The 18571-nt window shown below is 37.4% G+C and overlaps 1 protein-coding gene across 6 annotated transcripts in view; it reads right to left on the bottom strand.

Moving 5' to 3' along the window:
• The window catches only part of FARS2 (phenylalanyl-tRNA synthetase 2, mitochondrial), a 238406-nt gene that overhangs the window by 167150 nt on the left and 52685 nt on the right, over window positions 1-18571 (bottom strand). For all 6 annotated transcript variants that reach the window (XR_015794111.1, XM_088131034.1, XM_088131038.1 and 3 more), the window contains 2 exons: window positions 6174-6333; window positions 548-679 (listed from right to left, as the gene is read on the bottom strand). Coding sequence is in view for 5 of the 6 variants with exons in the window: in XM_088131034.1 (XP_087987160.1) it covers window positions 548-679; window positions 6174-6333 (292 nt within the window). In the remaining variant the exon portion in view is untranslated. The remainder of the gene's footprint in view (window positions 1-547; window positions 680-6173; window positions 6334-18571) is intronic.

Raw genomic sequence — 18571 nt, 5'->3', positions numbered from 1 at the left:
CAGATGACTGATAGGATTTCTTCTTATGTTTTATGATTTAATTCTACACCTTAATGCTGCCAGCACTTACTGGTGCTGGCAGTATTCTATGTCTGAAATTTTTAAATAAAATACTGTCTTCAAGGCAAGTCTTTAGCAACAGCTTTTAGCTTAAGTCAAATCATAATATAGTATGCTAGAATTCTGTGGTTTTCCCATAGCTATACAAGTCTATTATGATATACAAGTACGTTCACACACCTCTGTGCAAACAATGTAATCCATACATTATTCAACTACAGAGGGAAAAAACTGTTTCCCACTACTAGTGAATAATTGGGCTTCGGTGTTAGTTTCTAATTTACCAATTAATATAGCAACCTCAGCATTCAGCACGCTATGTTTATTCTCTGTCTCTATGTTGTTAACAGTCACAGTTAGTAACGGGGATCTGCGGGTGTATACGAGCGTGCGCTGCAAGCGAAGGCAGCGTGCTGGGCTGTGAAAGTGATTGCACTGGAAGGCTTTGCTAACAGAGATGTCAATGGAGCAAAAGGAGTTTTCATACCTGAGTTAACTAGCTGCTGCTCCATCACCCCACAACCCAAGACCTCCATCCATTCTCCTTGAAAGTTGATCTCCATCTCAAAGGAAGGGTGAGTAAATGGAAAATAGCAGTCCACCCATCTGATCTTGAGTCCTGGAGTGGTTAAAATCAAAGACATAAGCCAAAAAAAGAAAAGATGGGGTGAAGTGATGTAATGGCTTATGCTTTACAGTATATCTAAGTAAAGTTTATCTTTCATTTAATGGCATCAATTACTGCAACCCATAAAAAATAAATAGCAACATAATTGACAATATTTTGTGTGTGAGGTAATAAATCTTGGATCTTGTGGAAGGGGTGGGGATACGAGTAACAGCCATATCTTTTCTAATGGGAAAAACGCTTTATGCAATTCAAGCACCCTTTAAAAACAAATCAATCACTTGTCAAATTCCAGCAACCACCTGGCATAAGCTAAGACCATGGGCAAAGCAGGGAATTTTGTTGTGGTCAGTAACTGGAAATGACTAACATCTCCCCAGAGATATAGATGATGATGATGATGATGATGATGATGATGATGATGATGATGATGATGATGATGATATTATTGTTGGTTGCAGTCAGCCAGATGTTTAGACTGGATTTGGCATTTTTATCCACCTATCAAGTCCTTCCCAAGGACCTGGAATAGGCAGAGGTTGTTGTTTGATGGTGATAAAGGTATCGTTGCAGGATGTAAGCTGTTCCAAGTAAAGCTGCCTTTTGCAATTGACTGATGGTGATTTTGTCAATGCTGATGGTCTTTCAGTGGTGCTTCAGATGTTTTGGGATTGCACCCTAAATGCCTATTACTATTGGGACTATCTTTGCTTTCTTTTGCCACAGTTGTTCTATTTCTATTTGCAGGTCTTTGCATTTTGTGATTTTCTCTATTTCTTTCTCTTCTCTTCTGTTGTCTCCAGATATTGCATTGTCCACTATCCAGACTTTTTTGTCTTTCTTATCAGCAACTGTTAAATCTGGGGTGTTATGTGGCAGGTGCTTGTCTGTTTGAATTCTAAAGTCCCAGAGCACTTTAACTTCTTCATTTTCTATTACTTTGCCTGTTTTGTGGTCCCACCAGTTCTTGCTTGCAGACAAATGGTATTTCTTGCAGATATTCCAAAGCACCATTGTTGCTACTTTGTCATGCCGTTGTTTGTAGTCAGTCTGTGTGATCTTCTTGCAGCAGCTGAGTAGGTGGTCCACTGTTTCTTCAGCTTCTTTGCAGAGGCGGCATTTGCTGTCTGTTGCTGTCTTCTCAATTCTGGCTTTATATGCATTTGTTCTTAAAGCTTGGTCTTGCGCAGCCAGAATGAGCCCCTCTGTCTCTTTCTTCAACTTTCCTGCTCTTAGCTATTGCCAGGTCTTCTTGTTATCTACTTTGCCTGCTAGTTTTTTTGTGTACTGGCCATGTAATACTTTGCCTTGCCATGTCTCTTTTCTATTCTTCATCTGGTCTTTCTTATAGGCCACTTCGGTTTCTTTGGTAAGCCTTCATGGTGTAGTAGCTTCAGTGCATCTTCTTCATTGTCCTTCAGATATTCTTCCAGTGCCCTTTTTTCTTTTTCAACTGTCTGGTGTACTTGCAACATTCCACACCCACCTATGCTCCTTGGTAAGTAGAGTTTGTCAATGTCGCTGCATGGATAAAGGGCATGATTCATTGTCATTATTTTTCTGGTCTTCCTATCCAGGGCTTCTAGTTTAGCTTGAGTCCAGTTCACTGTTCCAGCTGTATATCTAATGACTGGAATTGTCCAGGTGTTGATGGTATTTCTGCCATTGAGTTTGGACTTTAAGATTTTCTTCACTCTTCTGATACATTCACTACTAACCTTCTTCTTGACTTCAGTGTGCTTGATGTTGTCAGCCTGAAGGATGCCCAGGTATTTGTAGTGATCTTCTTCATCCAGACTCTTGATGTTATTTCCTTAGGGCATCTTGATTCCTTCAGTTTTCACTATATTTCCCCTGTTGATGGTAAGGGTGGCACATTTGTTCAGTCCAAACTTCATTGCAATATCTTGGCTGTATATTTAGACAGTGTTGAGCAGTGATTCCATTTCCAACGGTGTTTCTCCATACAGCTTCAGATCATCCATGTAAAGGAGGTGGGATAGCCTGGCAGATGTTTTTGATGTTTGATAGCCATCGCCTGACTTGTTCAGTATCGTTGACAGAGGAATCATTGCAATGACTAACAGCAGTGGTGACAGTGAATCTCCTTGAAAGATTCCTCTCGATATTAACCTCTCCCAGTCTATCACCATTGACCAGCAACTGTATCTTCCATTGTACCATTGATCTTTGCACAAAGCTTCTGATGTTTCTACTGACTCCTGTTATTTCTAGGCACTTGATTATCCAGTCACGTGGCAGGGAGTTGAATGCCTTCTTGTAATCAATCCAAGCTATATTCAAGTTGGTCTTCCTTCTCTTACAGTTTTCCAAAATCATCTTGTCAATTAGGAGCTGATCTTTTGTCCCTCTGCTGTTTGGGCAGTTTCCTTTCTGCTCAGATGGAAAGAGCTTGTTTTCAACTGGATGCTGCTGGACTGCATCAGCTACTACACCAGTTAGCAATTTGAAAGTTGTTGGCAAGCAGGTAATTGGCCTGTAGTTGTCTGGTGCTGCCCCTTTTGCTGGATCTTTCATTATCAGCTAGGTTTTGCCAGATGTTAACTAATCTTCAATTTCACCTCCTTGCAGCATGTTGTTAAACTTCTTGCCATAGAGTGGGTGCAGAGTAGTCAGGTGTTTCAACCAAAAACCATGCAGTTCATCTTCACCTGGTGCTAATCAATTCTTGATCTTCCTTGCCCTTTTCTCCACCATTTCTGTTGTTATTATAAGTTCTTTCATTTCATCTTCTTTTTTATTGTTATCTGCTTCCTTTATTCAAGCTGCATTCTTGTTGTATTTCTTGTATTATTATTACCTAAAAGATCTCTTACCAAATAAATTTCTTTGTAGCCCACTTTAAATTCCAAGCTATTCTTTCCTAATTTGTGCCTCTCTATGAATATTTCATAGAGTGGTATAATGAATAAAAGTTAGCACTGATGTGTTTCCACTATATCTGCAACATGCTCCATTAACCACATAGTGCAGGAAACCTTCTACATACAAAAAGAAATAGAGGGTCTGAAAAACAGAACAACTTATTCTTTCCCTTGTGCATTAAGTGAAGCTGAGTGCCTCTCTTTCAGTCTTGCTCTTTACTCAGATGAAGAGTTCTGGAAAACCACAAGAGAAAAGCAGGAGACTCAATAACAAAACTGCCACAAGCCTTTAAAGCAGGGGTTCCTAAACTTTCTGCCATCACACCTCCCTTTAGTGTAATCTTAATATACACATCTCCCCTAAAAATCCAAAGACCAGAATGAACACAAATGAACAACGAAAACAATACAATGAAACTTTGGGAAAGGTGGATTTATTGTAATAATGTACAACTAAAAGGTTCTTCACACCTCTTGTGGACTCCATCTGCACCTCCCCAAGGGAGGGACACCACCTCACACTGTGGGAAACCCCAATTTAAAGTAAAGTAAAATTCTGTGCCTTCAAGTCAGTGTTGACTCCTGGAGACTGCCTGGATAAGTCCCTGCGGTTTTCTTGGCAAGATCTTTGGAAGGGGTTTACCATTGCCTTCTTCATAGGGCTGAGAGAGAGTGACTGGCCCAAAGTCTCCCAGCTGGCTTTGTGTCTAAGGCAGGACTAGAACTCACAGTCTAATCCAACTCTTTTACCCACTTACACCAAACTGGCTGGCTGAGTTATCCATAGTCTTCAGCTCAGAATTCCCTAGCAAGTCTACACATCTTTAAGTTGGCATGGTTGAGAAACACCGGGCTAGCCCTATACAACATCCTCTTTAACCATGTAGTTCATTTCATTTCAAAATGGCATACACAGCCTTCTTCTATTCTGACTCTATCTTAAGCCAGAAGATCATGACTGGTGTACAACAATATGTTTCATGACCAGGTGGATAATCCAAACCTGAGTCTCTGTTGCTCTAGCCCAGCATACTAACTGCTATGCCACACATCCAGTTTATAACAGACCTGAAAACCCATTAGAAACATAAATGTTAGGCTTCATCTGAGAAGGTCAATTATTTAAAAACATACTTAACTAAAGGTAAATACTGTAGCCAGCATTGCATTCACTATGTGGAATTGAAAACAATGATACCTTATCTCCATCTTTACAATCTTGGCTTTTTGTATTGATCTGAAAATATTGTTTTAAAATATAATTTGAACATAAGATGACAAATAATCTAAAAATGGATAATCCCATGAGACACAACCAAAGGAAACATGTATCATCAAGTGCTCTATGTTCAGTCTGACATTTATTCTCAGTTTATGTAACATGAATAAAAAAATAGATATGACTGGAATTGACTATGCAAAGAAATAACAAGTATGCATATACCCCAAACAAAAAAAAATTCAACAAGAAAAATAAAGTAGTTGTTAACACCTTACAGTTTGTGTAGGAGTTTAAATTAAAATGTTCTTTGCTAGATGCACGATAAAAATATATCCCAACAACTTCAAACCTTGCCAACATCTTGCATGAATTCTAATGTTCATAGCATTTATTTATTTATATACTATATTTTTAATTATAGTTTAAGAATAACTTTGCTGGAGCTTAAATTCATCATGTTCAGCTTTCTAATACATTTTCCTTACCCAGGTGCACCCTCCAGATGTGAAGGACTGCAGCTCCCATAATTCCAAAATGATCCTTTTGAGACTCAGAAATACACCACTCTTAATGTTGGTATAAGAGCACACTAGTTCTGATATTGTTATGTTGTATTGCAATTTTGATATGTTATTGGTGTTTTTTTTAATTTATGGTTCAGAATTTAAATAAGTTTATCCTCTACTATAAGTTAATCTGGAACATAAAACAATACATCAAAAATATAACAATATGTACATTTCTGCTTACTGGATCAAATAGGAATGATCATAAATCCTCATGCATCAAAACAAGTATAACATCTATTAAGCTGTACAAAGCTGTATTGTGTTGTGAGAAAGAACCGCTGCTCATAGATCTTGTATACATATCTGGGTATAATATCATCACAGGTAGACCTTGTTTAGCGACCACAATAGGACTGGGAACTCAGTCATTAAGCGAAGCGGTCACTAAGTGAAACTGCAACCGTGCTTATCATCTTATTTCAGACTTACTTTGCTTTACAGACCTATGAAGATTGTAAATGTGAGAATTGGTCATAAAATTACTTTTTCATCACCATCATAACTGCAAACGGTGGTTAAATGAGGCAGTCGCTAAACAAGGACTACCTGTATAATATGGCACATACCTGGGTGTGCCTGTTGCTACTATGTGTTAATTGACATCCTCCTTCCATGCACAGATAATGTGGGGGCATCACCAGTGTGCAAGTTTGAGATTAGCGTTTTAAAGATGCTGGGGCAATTACTACAGTTATCACTTACAGTGACTAGGCGATACCTATAGCTACTAGCTGCTAGAGTGCATGACATTGATAAGTACATTGCAGTCTTATCAGAGAAGCCATTTGATTGGTTTGTGAGGTACCTACCATCACCAAAGAGATGAGCCACAAGTTTCGTGAGTGTCATTTTCAAATTGTGTTCCACAAGCTTTGCTGCTTCCATGGTGTGCATCTCTTGCTTATGTGGTGTACGGTGTCCTTGTTCAAACAAGCAACAATTTTCTCCATCACTGACATTGCTGAACAACTGTTTATTAAATAAAATACAATTGTGAGCAATTAGCACTGTTTGAATGTTCAAAGCATTTCACATGCATGCTTGTAACAATCCTTATAAATAGGATCTATGAAGGAGGTTCCCACTTTTGTTTTAAATACGTTAGTTGAATTTCAGTAACATTACAGAAAGTTTCTTTTTCAGAAATCAAGTCAATATTTTCCCAATCTGTAGAAACTGACTTAAGGATCAATGCTTGCTTCAGGCCACTTCAGCAAGAATATTTCTAAGCTGAGATTTTCATTAGAAATTTCCAGCCCACAGTTTACACACTTAGCAACAGGTCTTCATCAACAATATCATAGCTGCTGTGGTATGTGGGAATGGCCTTGGGAGACAGGGAGAAGAGATGCAGCCTAGAGAATGGTCGGATAAAAGGCAACTTAGCCTGCAGCAGGAATGTGGGTGGGGCAAGTGGCTCAGAAGGGACCCTCCCTAGTTTCTTGGGCTGTAAAGAGGATGGGGAGAAATGTACTTTCAGACTTGTAAAATTTTGTTAATGTAAAGTAATGTAATATAAAGTAGAATTAGCTCATCTGGCCGTGCTTCTTGTCTGGACTACCCTGTAAGGGTAACAGTAGCCTTCCCCAACCAAGTGTCCTTCAGGTGTTTCAAATCAACCCTCATAATTGTCCCACTGATATAGCTACACCACAAAATGAATGATAGGAAACGGAGTTCAACATATCTGAAAGACACCTGGCTAAGAAGGCTAAGGTGATCAGGACTTTGAGCAGTTGAGAACATTAGGCTGTATAGTATGAACAAATACTATGTTGAACTTTTACCAAAACTTAAATCAAGAATCTGGATCAAGGTTAGACACCTTCTGTATACTTAAAAGTACAAGAGCTGCTGCTGCTGCTTCCTTATCACTGTCACTAACATATTCGCCTGCATTCTCCTTCCACCCCAAAGGACGACACAAGTAGAAAAGGCAAGTGATGAGTATCACCAGCCAAAATCTATGCGGGTGAATAAGAGTTAGAACCTTTTAAAGCAGCATTTCTTAAACTTTTTGCTGTCAGAACCCCTTCCCACTTTTAAAAATTTTGTATGGGTTATATTTATCAATATTTACCATATTAAAAATTAAAACTGATGCATTTGCAGAATATTTATTGATTGAATCATGTAAAAATAACACCATTAAACCCATTAGATATTAATATAAATAAAATATTTTTCATGAAAAAACCTATATTGTTTTAACAAATAAAAAATAATAATGAGAAGAGTGACATTGTTTCAAATTTTGCAAATATCTTCAGTCACTGACAAGTAATTTTGATTTTGTGGACCCCTGAGAGGGCCTTGGGGAACCCCCATGAGCCCTCAGACCACACTTTAAGCAACATCGTTTTAAAGTATCTGGAATGTCTTTCTTCACGTTTGACAAAATGTGATAAACAAGCCTTATTTATTTGGGGACCTCCTGCTTATTAAGTGAGATTCTGGACTTATGTCCCAAAGTACCACAACTGATTTCTGATAGCCGCATAATGTCACTTGTATTAAATGGCCTTCACGTGAAACTGTTCCTATTTGCCCTAGCCCAGCATTTTTCCATTTTTTCCATCTACATGCAATCTTTAATTACAGCTTTTTAATTAATTCCATACATGTTTTCCTGCTACTCCTCCTCCCAACCCAATATGGATTCCGCATATCCAAAAAGTAATCAGTTCTTTTTCATTGTGCACTCTGTGATTCACACACATGGATAACTAGCAAGTTTCTTCCTACAGGAGTATCTGCTCATTATAAGGTGACCAAAGAGAGAACAGCCATTCCAAGGTTTGCAAATCTTTGGGTAGAAGGGTGAGCTCACGTACCCATCCAATGTAGGTCCACTAGGGGAATGCTCCAGAGCATAGCTGCCAAAGGTACTGCTGCTGTTGTAAAGATAGTAACCAGAAGCAATTTTAATGTTTATAAATAATTTGATATAATCACCACTTGGGTACAATGGTGATTTTTTTTTCTTTTCATAAGATCATGTATATTTATTTTAGATAACGATAAATAGCAGTGACATCAGTATAAATATTACTGTTTAGAGTTTTGTACTGATTTACAATTATTTCTCAAGATGATACAACAATTCTAGTTTTATATTGTCAATTAATTATTTAATCAATGAAACAATGAAATAATGGATTCTTTTGAATGGCTTCCATCAATGACCTCTATAACTCAACATACCTACATTTGCTGTTTTCTAATATTTGGGTGAGGAATCTAGCACATGTAATACGCCAATTTTCTGAATCTAATGCAGAACAACCTCTAAAGTGCAGAACTTGTGCATGAACAACAATACTTCCTGCCATTGCAATCACTGTTTGACACAAAAAAACTTGTAAGATCACACCCGGGCCCTCCACTGTCATTGAATGAGCAAGTACTCAAGTTGCTATGTTAATAATAGAATACCCTCTGCTGCTTACTGTCAGAACTTTTAGTTTAGGAAGAAAACAACACAAATTAGTTTGGACATGAAGCCACATCACCTTTCAATGTAATCACTGGATCTTTCAATCTACAGCCCACCAAATGCAGAAAGCTGAGACTGTTTATATTATATAAATTCAGTCAGCAAACTCCAGTAGCTAAAAGACTTTCAGAAAAGGAGTGTATCCATTTTTTAAAAGATGTTATCCATTTAAAAAAATTTATTAACCCACAGTTAATATGTTAATAATGTTTTCAGTGTTCAGTATAATTTAGCTGATTACCCGTCAAAGCAATCTGCTAAAACCCAGCTCTGGCTGATCTGTCATGCTATAAACTTCTAATTTGGCTGAGATAGCTGTTCCACCTCTGCAAGATCCTACACACCTATCTGCCTAAATTTATTAGAAAAGTTTACTGCAGTCATCTAGCTGTGCCCATGAGTAGGGGACTGGAAGCTGGTGGAATTGTCCTCACTCTCAGACAGCTGAGTATCTTACACTCTTGGAGTCTTCCCTTCTTTAAGATCAGAAGAAAAGGGATAGTGATACTAAGTGTTTAAATTCTGTGTATACTGATTTATCTCAAAAGGAATTCAGGGATGAAAAAAGAGAACCTCCTTTCTTCCATTACAGGTATCATCAACATCCTGAGTGCCTGAGATATATTATACTGAAACTTTAGCAACACAAAGATGAAAGAAGCAATACTCTTATTAAGTTAAAATGGCCTCCATTCGTATTACTATGACTCTCAGCTTTGGCTGTCTCTCAAACACAAATCTGAGGTGCTGTGAGATAAAATGCTGCCCAAATAAGGTAAAAATTGGAAAAGAAGGAAGTAAACCTCAATCCAAGATTATAAAGAGGGCATACATATAAAATAGGAGAATTCTTAAGTGGCCATTAGAGAATTAAGCAGAATTACTGTACTTTAGTAATCCCCCAGGCTTTTAATAGCCATGTGACAAACAGAATTTTGGCATCTACAGGAATCATGAACAAACTCACAATCATGGTTCATTGTTGGCTAAACTACTGTTGCTGCAAACCATTACTTCCATTTAAATCAAATCCGGAAACTGGTTCAAAGTATGGTTTCTGTTGAAAGCAGAAGGACTTGCTCAAAAGCTGAAGCCTGTTTGCAATGGCCAATCCATGAAGTAGTCATGCAATCTGATTCAGAAAACATGCCAAGAAAAGTTTCATTGGTGAAATTACGTGCTCTTCCACTCTCCCTCTCTCTCATAAAACACACACACACATACACACGCACAAGCTCTTTTTGGGTGGAGCAGGTAGCAAATATTTTCTGATGCAACATCGGCATGTTGCTATTTCAGTAACTGGCAACAATAAGAGGAAAAAATGCATCTGGCTGAGAAAGGGGTTAAATTCCTATGATTTGATACTTCCTTTATTTCCATTTTCCTCCTTCCTTCTCTACCTCTACCTACTCATCTCCATCTTTGAATTTCTGCCACTGTATATATATTTTTTTTAAAATCTGCGCTCAGTCGTTACCGACTCTGCAGTGACTGCTTGGACGAGTCCTTGCAGTTTTCAAGGCAAGGTGTTTCGGAAGTGGTTTGCCAGAGCCTCCTTCCTAGAGCAGAGCCCAGCTGGCGAGTGCAGGAGGCGGGGTTTCCGTTGCTTCGCGCCCTTTTCGGGCGAGCGCAGTTGTGCTACCCGGCAACTGCTCCCAACTCCTTTTGCAAGGCGCCGCCAGTATTTTTCCTCCCCCTGGAGTGAGAGTACCCATTTATCTACTCACGTGAGTTTTCGAACTGTTGGGTTGACAGGAACTGGGGAGGAAACAGGAGCTCACCCTGTTAACACGAAGGCTGGACTCGAACCGCTGAAGCGTCGACCATTTCTTGCTGGCAACTTTCAGCGTCATTAAGCCGCTGTGCCACCACGTCCCCCTACTGTATATATTAAAAGTGATTTTTTTGGATTAAGACTCAGTTACGTCCCTTTGCAGGTAATGGGAATAATATGATCAATATATAACCTGGCCTATTAATTTTAATCTTCTTATGTTAGCAATAGAAAATTATCAGAATAATTATCTCTTATTCCTCTTAGCTAAGCTTACCCAAAGATTACAAAAGATTGGCATCACCTAAAGCATATGTTTTCATTCCTGCTAATTGAATACTATCACTCTTTGTATTTCCATTAGCTCCCTCTGGTGGAGAGAATCATGCAGGTTAAATTTAATATGAAATGGAGGGGAATAGATATACAGTACTTCCAAGTCATTTTAACAAGTCATGTGATGCATTTAGACAAATAACTCCATTGTTTAAAAGTCAGCCATTTAAACTTTAACGTCCACAACTGCTCGTCCAATTATTTGGGAAGGAAGACAACTGATTTAAAGCAAATTGCTGACAACACATCACAGCAGGTGGCAGCACTTAGCAGAACTTGGCGTGTCTGGAAAAAGCTGAACAGAGATGGAGATGTTAAGTACTTAGATGGGAGCCTACCAGGAAATCCCAGGGTAACAGATTCTACCTGGAAGTTGAAAAACATCCTAGGAGAAGACAGTGGCAAGACATTTATATACTTGCCAATAACACTTCATGGACATCTCTATATAATCACCAGAAGCCAAGCTTGACTTGAGGGAGACTTTATTTTTATTTTACCTACAGTACTCATTACTCTGTTGCAGCTTTGCCAGCAGGAAATAGAAACAGTGAAGTTTACTATCTCTTGCAGCCTGAAACTTTCTCTACATTCACAGCTAATTCATAGATCGTTTGTATTAACACATTTCATACATGCTAATACAAATTATCTGATCAAATCCCAGATTGATATTGCATGTGCTGTCAGCCAACAGCAAAGTGGTTCGATTATAGTAGCAAAGGACACACTGTTGGAAGACCTGAAGGACCAGGTTGGGGACAGATCATCCTGGAGAAAATCTATCTACGTGGTTGCTAAGAGCTGATACTAATTTGATGTCATATCATCATCATCATCATCATCATCATCATCATCATCATCATCATCATCATTCCATAGCTGTATTCTCCTAGCTTAAAATGTCATGCTCCTTTTCACTTCCTAAAACAAAAGCATTTGAAGGTATTAGGTTGGAAGAGAGAGGATTAAAACAATTATTAACTTTCTAGAATATGGGAACATTTTTAAAGGAACATGAAATGTCAGATTACGTGCTTTGCATATCTCCTATATTGTATATATATACCATATATAAACAAATAAGAAATTACACTGGAGAAGCACAAATTGCTGTACCATTAGGCCTAATATTTTGGGGAAAAACTAATTTATTTGCTTAATTAAGAAATCTGCACATGTTTAGAGGGATTCAACTTGAGATGACAGAACAATGCAGTAAAATTATTTATTGCAAATAGATCAGACCAAAAAACGGGAGAGAGAAAAGCATGTGGAGGAATACATTCTGCTCCTTTCCTCTAATGTAGGTGCATTTTTTTAGTTCTTCCCCCTCTCTTTAGTGATCTAATTTTGCACAAAGAAAATAGAGGTTATAGAAGCTCAAAGAAAAACAGAAAAACAGAGTGCTGTATAATACGCTTTAGTATTATGCCAGAAGTGCTGGGGAGAAAAAAAAATTGGCAGCCAATAGTGGATTTTTAATATCCTTCCTGTGTATTGAATGCTATGATTCTATTTCAATATGGAAATGTATGTTACAGTTGGTACATTATATTGTTGCATATATCACATATTTACTCATGAAGCAGAATCTGCCACACTGCATTTTTCAGAAGACATTTAACAACCTAAGACTACTGTGTAGAACTGAGCCAAAGTTGTCTAGTTGCCTAGTTCAAGAAAATGCTGACAGGAAGCAAATATGCGAGTTATCAGTTGAATATTCTGCCCATCAATATAAAGCTATCTTGACTAGTAGTCAGGAATAGCCTTTGTGACCACCAACACATGCTATCCTTGCATCCTGTAATTTAACTATCTAGTTCAGTTCAGTTCAGTTCAGTTCAGTTCAGTTCAGTTTAGTTTAGTTTAGTGAAGATGTACATGTTTTCATCCATCCAGTATTTAACTTCTTCATACATGCATAATTGCATTTATTTAAGCGGAATGCTCTGGCAGATGACTCAAGAAAAATTTCTCTGAGGCAGGAATATCCAGTTCAGTTCCCATTGATCCCATTTAATAATTCCCCTAGAACAAAACAAAATAAATAAAAAATACCAGTTGTCCTTCAAATTAGAATACCCAGCAACTATCCAAAAGATTCATTCTATTGAACATGACATCTCACATGTGCATTTATAAACGACATGCTTAATTAGGTCAAGGCTGTTGTAGGAACATCAAAATCTAACCAAGGGTTACATTTAACAACAAACTGACCCAGCCCTGTTTTTTTTGTTTTGTTTTGAGCCTTCAAGACAGTCTCAGCTCCTGGCAACTGCCTAGACTAGTCCCTGCAGTTTTCTTGGCAAGATTTTCAGAAGTAGTTTGCCACTGCCTCCTTATTAGGGCTGAGAAAGAGTGACTCACCCAAGGTCACCCAGCTGGCTTCATGCCTAAGGTGGGACTAGAATTCACAATCTCCCAGTTTCTAGCCTGGTGCCCTAACCTTTAACCTTAACCATTACACCAAACTGGATCTCAAACTCAGTTTGGTATTAATAAAATATTGCTTTATTTGTCAATTTTGTATACCCCAGTAATTACATAAAATTATTTATTTAAATATTAACAACATAAGACCAAAAAAATGTAATGCATAACAAGAAGTATAAAAAAATCTCATAAATAACAATAATGACCTAACCTACCAAAATCAAAAGTGCTCAACCTCTTTGCTAGGGCTAAGTAATGCTTTGGACTTGAATTTGAAGAGGTGCTTTAGAACATGTGGGACTGCTAACAGAGCATCTGTCTGTGACTCATTAAAACAGCCACATCTGTTTCCAAGGCTTATTGGAAAAACTACATTGCAACAAAAAAAGAAGGCTGCAGGTGATCATTTAAAAGTAAAAACTAAACAACTTTATCTTGCAAGACAAGTGAGATGGGTTCCATCACCTGGGTTCTGGTTAGCAAAGAAAAGATTAACAGCAACTATGAGGGATAAAAGCAGAACATATAAACTGGAGAGTCTGATAATAGTCTATCGTTATCATGCAGAAGTATTCCCACATTCATCCAGTTCTGGCTTTTTCTAGCCATCATGTGGTGAGAACATATGGCACATTGAGTTCCATCAAAGAAAAGTGAATATGATCCAAATAAATACATTTCTTATCCTTTGAGAAACTGCCTATAGTAAGGCTTAGTCCACTGAGGACACCAAATCAGTGTCATCATAAGCTCAATGCAACCCCAGTAATACCATGGTCTTGAAATGCTGAATGGGTTCCCTCATCATACATCATACAATTTACTGCACTGGAATTTTTTTACCATATTAGTCTTGTTCTCATAACACACATAACTCAGTTATCCACTGATCCAGTCAAGTTTTCTTACTGGTGGTTTTGACAGCGCAAGATCATGCTAAAAATCACCAATTCTGGAGTTACTGGAGCTTCACCCGCTAGTGATAAAAAGTCCATGAACTCATGCAACCTATTGGTCAGGTAAGCAGCAACGGGTGTGAAAGAGAAAGGGGTGGGGGAAGAGAAAAAAAATCAGCAGCAATCCAAGCACCAGTCCAGAGGAAGAGTTACAACCCCCTTCACTCCCCTTTCTCTTCAGATGACCTCTCTTCCAGCAATTACCAACTCATGCCTCCAGTCCCCGCCCAGGACTCTCTTTACCCTGATTGTCAGGCCAGCCTCCTGAAAAATGGCTTAGAAAGAAATAAAAGCCCCCCGTGTGTTTTGCTAAGAAAACAAGTGTATAATGAAGGAGAAAAGCAACAACATAGAGAACAGCTGTTCCCACCATAACATGACAAGGCCAACAGGCTTAAGTTTGCAACTTATTGTAAACTGGTAAATGCATGTTTAAAGCTAATAATATAACATAATGGTAGCAATATATTGCTTCACCTATAACTCTTTTAAAATATCTGCTATACCCAAACGTAAGTAAGTAAAGGAGGAAGCTTCCAGGAAAAAGGCTGTGGCTACTCTCTTGTAGTATCCTAATCTACAAGAGAGGATAGCCATGCAGATTTCAAGTTAATACCATATGACCATGAAGTGCATCATGATAATACATTAAAGACATGTCATGTCCATCTCTTGATCAAGATCCAAAGATGGTATGAGGACAATAGTTTATATCCAAACAATTCTGTGTAGGCATCAAAATTTTACTTTTTAATTCTAACTATAAGCCTCTCAGGCTAAGAAAGCCTTTCTAACTTCTAGGAATACTGCACATAAGGGTTATAATACAAAGAATAGATGCACAGTCCATATAGTAATCTTTCATCAACAATAGTTGATCAAATGCTTTCAAGAAATCCAAAACAGGACATCAATTGCCCCCTTCATTACTTCTCATCTAGGAAGGGACTGGCTTTAGACACTCAACCACTGGATAACGAAGATACTTTGCAAAGCTTCTTGGGTGATGTTTTTAGCTTTGTTTAAAGCTCTGTAATACTTTACCAAGTAGACCATATCACTGTGCATTTCTTGTCTTCAGAAGAGGAAAAGTCACTCCATTTATTAGACAAATGTGTTTCAAACCTCAAATAGTCAAGAGAGATAGTAGATAGGCTTTAAATAAAATAAGGTTTGTACCTTTTGAATTTTTCCAATCAATTTTTATAGCAAGTTAAATCCCTCCATTTACTTTTCAAAATTCATACAATAGCAATATAATTATATAAATTATGCAATCCTCTTTAAAAACATATTTGCCTGGCAAAGTGCTTAACAAAATTGCCTCAGAATACATCAGATGTTAGCATACAGCAATAACAACTCAATCACTCTCTGGAGAAAAATCATCTAATGAATGAATTTGGAAATAAGACAAGATGAGAGACACTATGAACACTTCCTTGGCATAAACTATTAGGACTATATGATCCGGGAGTGCATATTTCATATAAAGAGAGCCAGTTTGATCTAGTGGGTTAAGGCACCAAACTAAAAAGCAGGAGACTATGAGTTCTAGTCCCGCCTTAGGCATGAAAGCCGGCTCGGTGACTTTGGACCAGTCACACTCTCTCAGCCCAACTCAGCTCACAGGATTGTTGTTGTGGGGAAAATAGGAGACGGAAGGAGTATTAGGTATGTTTGCCGCCTTGAGTTATTTATAAAAATAATAAAGGTGGGATAAAAAAAAATCTTAAAGAAAAATCTAAACAAAATGTAGCTAATCAAGCCAAAATCAATATACAATTCTATTAAAGCAATGAATAAGGAGGAAAAATATTTGTCCTCCTAGAAACAAACCATATTATAAGTTCAGCCAGACAGCATAATTTTCTATGTGATAATTTTGTCACAAGACAGGAGCGGATTATCAGAGCAAGCAGACCAGTATATAGCAAATACTGTACTGTAGATTCCATGTTTTACAATGCTGAGAAAGTTATTTCTTATATAGCATTTACATACAGTATTAAGCAATAAATTACATGTAGCTCTAGTTCTGGGATAGAAGACTTGTAACCTTTCAATTATTGACTCTTAGTTCCTCATCATGGTTTAACACATATACTTTAAGTCAATAATCTGCCTAATATGGTAAACAAAGTATTCCAAGTTTGTTAAGAATAACATCCTTAAGGAGCCCTTAAACACAAAACTGTTGGTGCCAGCGTTGGTGCCACATCTAAAGAACAACTTTAAGCCAAACCGCTTGGGTATGGCTCTGTATGATTTCTAATTCCCCGTTATTGCTAGGCCATGAATATAGGGTATAGGGAATATAGGGTATGGAGTTAGCCTGGAACCAGGAATAAAGTTTAAACAGTAATCAGATTATGGGGCAAATCAGAACCACCAGATGACCAAAAGCACAAGATCCACAAAAGGTCAACAGATCTTGATGTTCAAAGAAAGTTCTAAAGAAACAGGAAGCTCACTTACACTTCTTCCTGCTTGGACATCCCATCTTTTAAAGCTGTCTTCCTTAAAAGAATGAGATTGCTATGTGGCAAAGTTGCTGTTTTTCCGCACCACTACTGGTCATGCAAATTTAATAAATTTCTCTTATCATTCTATTATTTATACACCCGCCCAATAGTGGTGGGGGCAAAAGAACAACTCCCTTGCCACATTGGGCAGCTAACCAGGGCAGCTAACATCAATCATAAACAATACAAATATAAAAAAAAAATTAAAATCCAGGCATTAATTCCTAAAATAATTGCAGTCCCAGGAATGCTTTCTACTTATACTACCAAATTTCAGAGAAACAATTACAGAAAATCTGAAGCATGTTTGAGGAAAGTAACAAATGAAGCAATGTAGTGTAAGTAGTATAGTGTAGGTTGATCACAGTTTAAAAAAAAATAAACTCAACCTATATAATGTGCCTTACTTGCATCACTGCCTATCATCTTTATATCCTCACCTCTCCCCTAGAAAAATATTAAGTGTGGTTCCAAGAAAAAAAAGGTGCTCACCCATTTTATGTATTTACACATTATTACCACTCCTTCTGAAATCTTACATAGACAGATATATAATGCCAAAAGTCTTCCTTCCTTTCACAAATACAATAATTACACATGACCTAATCCTACAGACTTTGAGAAAATTAGGGGAAAAAAGAGGTAACATTAAGAATGTTACCTTTTGTAAGGAAAAATTCATACTTCTGCCAACTGAGGACATGTGCAATGTTCTTAATGTGTTGGCAGAATGCTAATTTTACGGGGGGGGGAAGGGTTCCATAAATAATTGAAAAACAATATATAAATGTTACTTTTGATTTTTTTTATCTTCAATTTTTAAGCCTAATGTCTATACTAATATAACTAGAGCTGTACTAGTTTTTGGGGTGTTTGAACATACAGAAAATATATCACTTGGAGATTTAATTAAAATATATGGTGGCAGAAATGAGAATATATAGTGGCAGGAATGAGAATATAAGCTAACCTTTCCATATGAAATAAATTATTTTTATCATTAAGCAGATTAATAATAAATTAGAGAATACACATAAATCTAACTATACCAACAACCCAATCCAAATGTCTGCCAAAATTCTTAAGACTGCTTTAACTTTTAATTCTTGAGAATGGTTCTACAACAGTCAAAACATTAAGTCAGCACATTAAATGTGAAGAAAAGCACCCTTCAGTTTTTAAAGTTAAGAAAGACATGACACATATGTACATGTCAGTTTCTTCTTTCACATGGGATGGGTATATGTCACTTTAAAAAATAAAAATGACTATCATTCTGAATTGTACGAACCACATTATGAAAAAGAGTTTGTGGTCCTTCAATTTTATTAGTCAATTAATGGAAAGTATGAGCATCAGGGAGGTTCATTTAAGACAGAAAAGGGTTTAAGAAGAAGGAATTATATCTTCCTCCCCAAATAATTCCGATTTAAGCCTATCCTGCCCTGGATACATTTATGTGTCCAAAATCAGTTGGCTACTCTAATCAAATTAATCCATGTCTTTTATAACTTGGTCTGGAATGTATCCAAAAGAGGTTATTGAATTGGCCTCCTGTTCAGATTTGCTCACTGTAGTATTTTAGAGGGATTTCATCACAACTTTTTCCAAACTCCCAAGACAACTGAATTCCTTGAACCCTTCACCAGTCACTTGAGTGGTTCAGCAACCTTTT

The sequence above is a fragment of the Python bivittatus genome, unplaced genomic scaffold (assembly GCF_059951505.1).
Source record: "Python bivittatus isolate LINGU-HERP-01145 unplaced genomic scaffold, Pbiv_v1 ctg000840_np1212, whole genome shotgun sequence".
In the NCBI taxonomy this organism is placed as follows: Eukaryota; Metazoa; Chordata; class Lepidosauria; order Squamata; family Pythonidae; genus Python; species Python bivittatus.
Note: the sequence above shows the minus strand (reverse complement) of the source record. Positions and strands in the feature narration are given on the sequence as shown.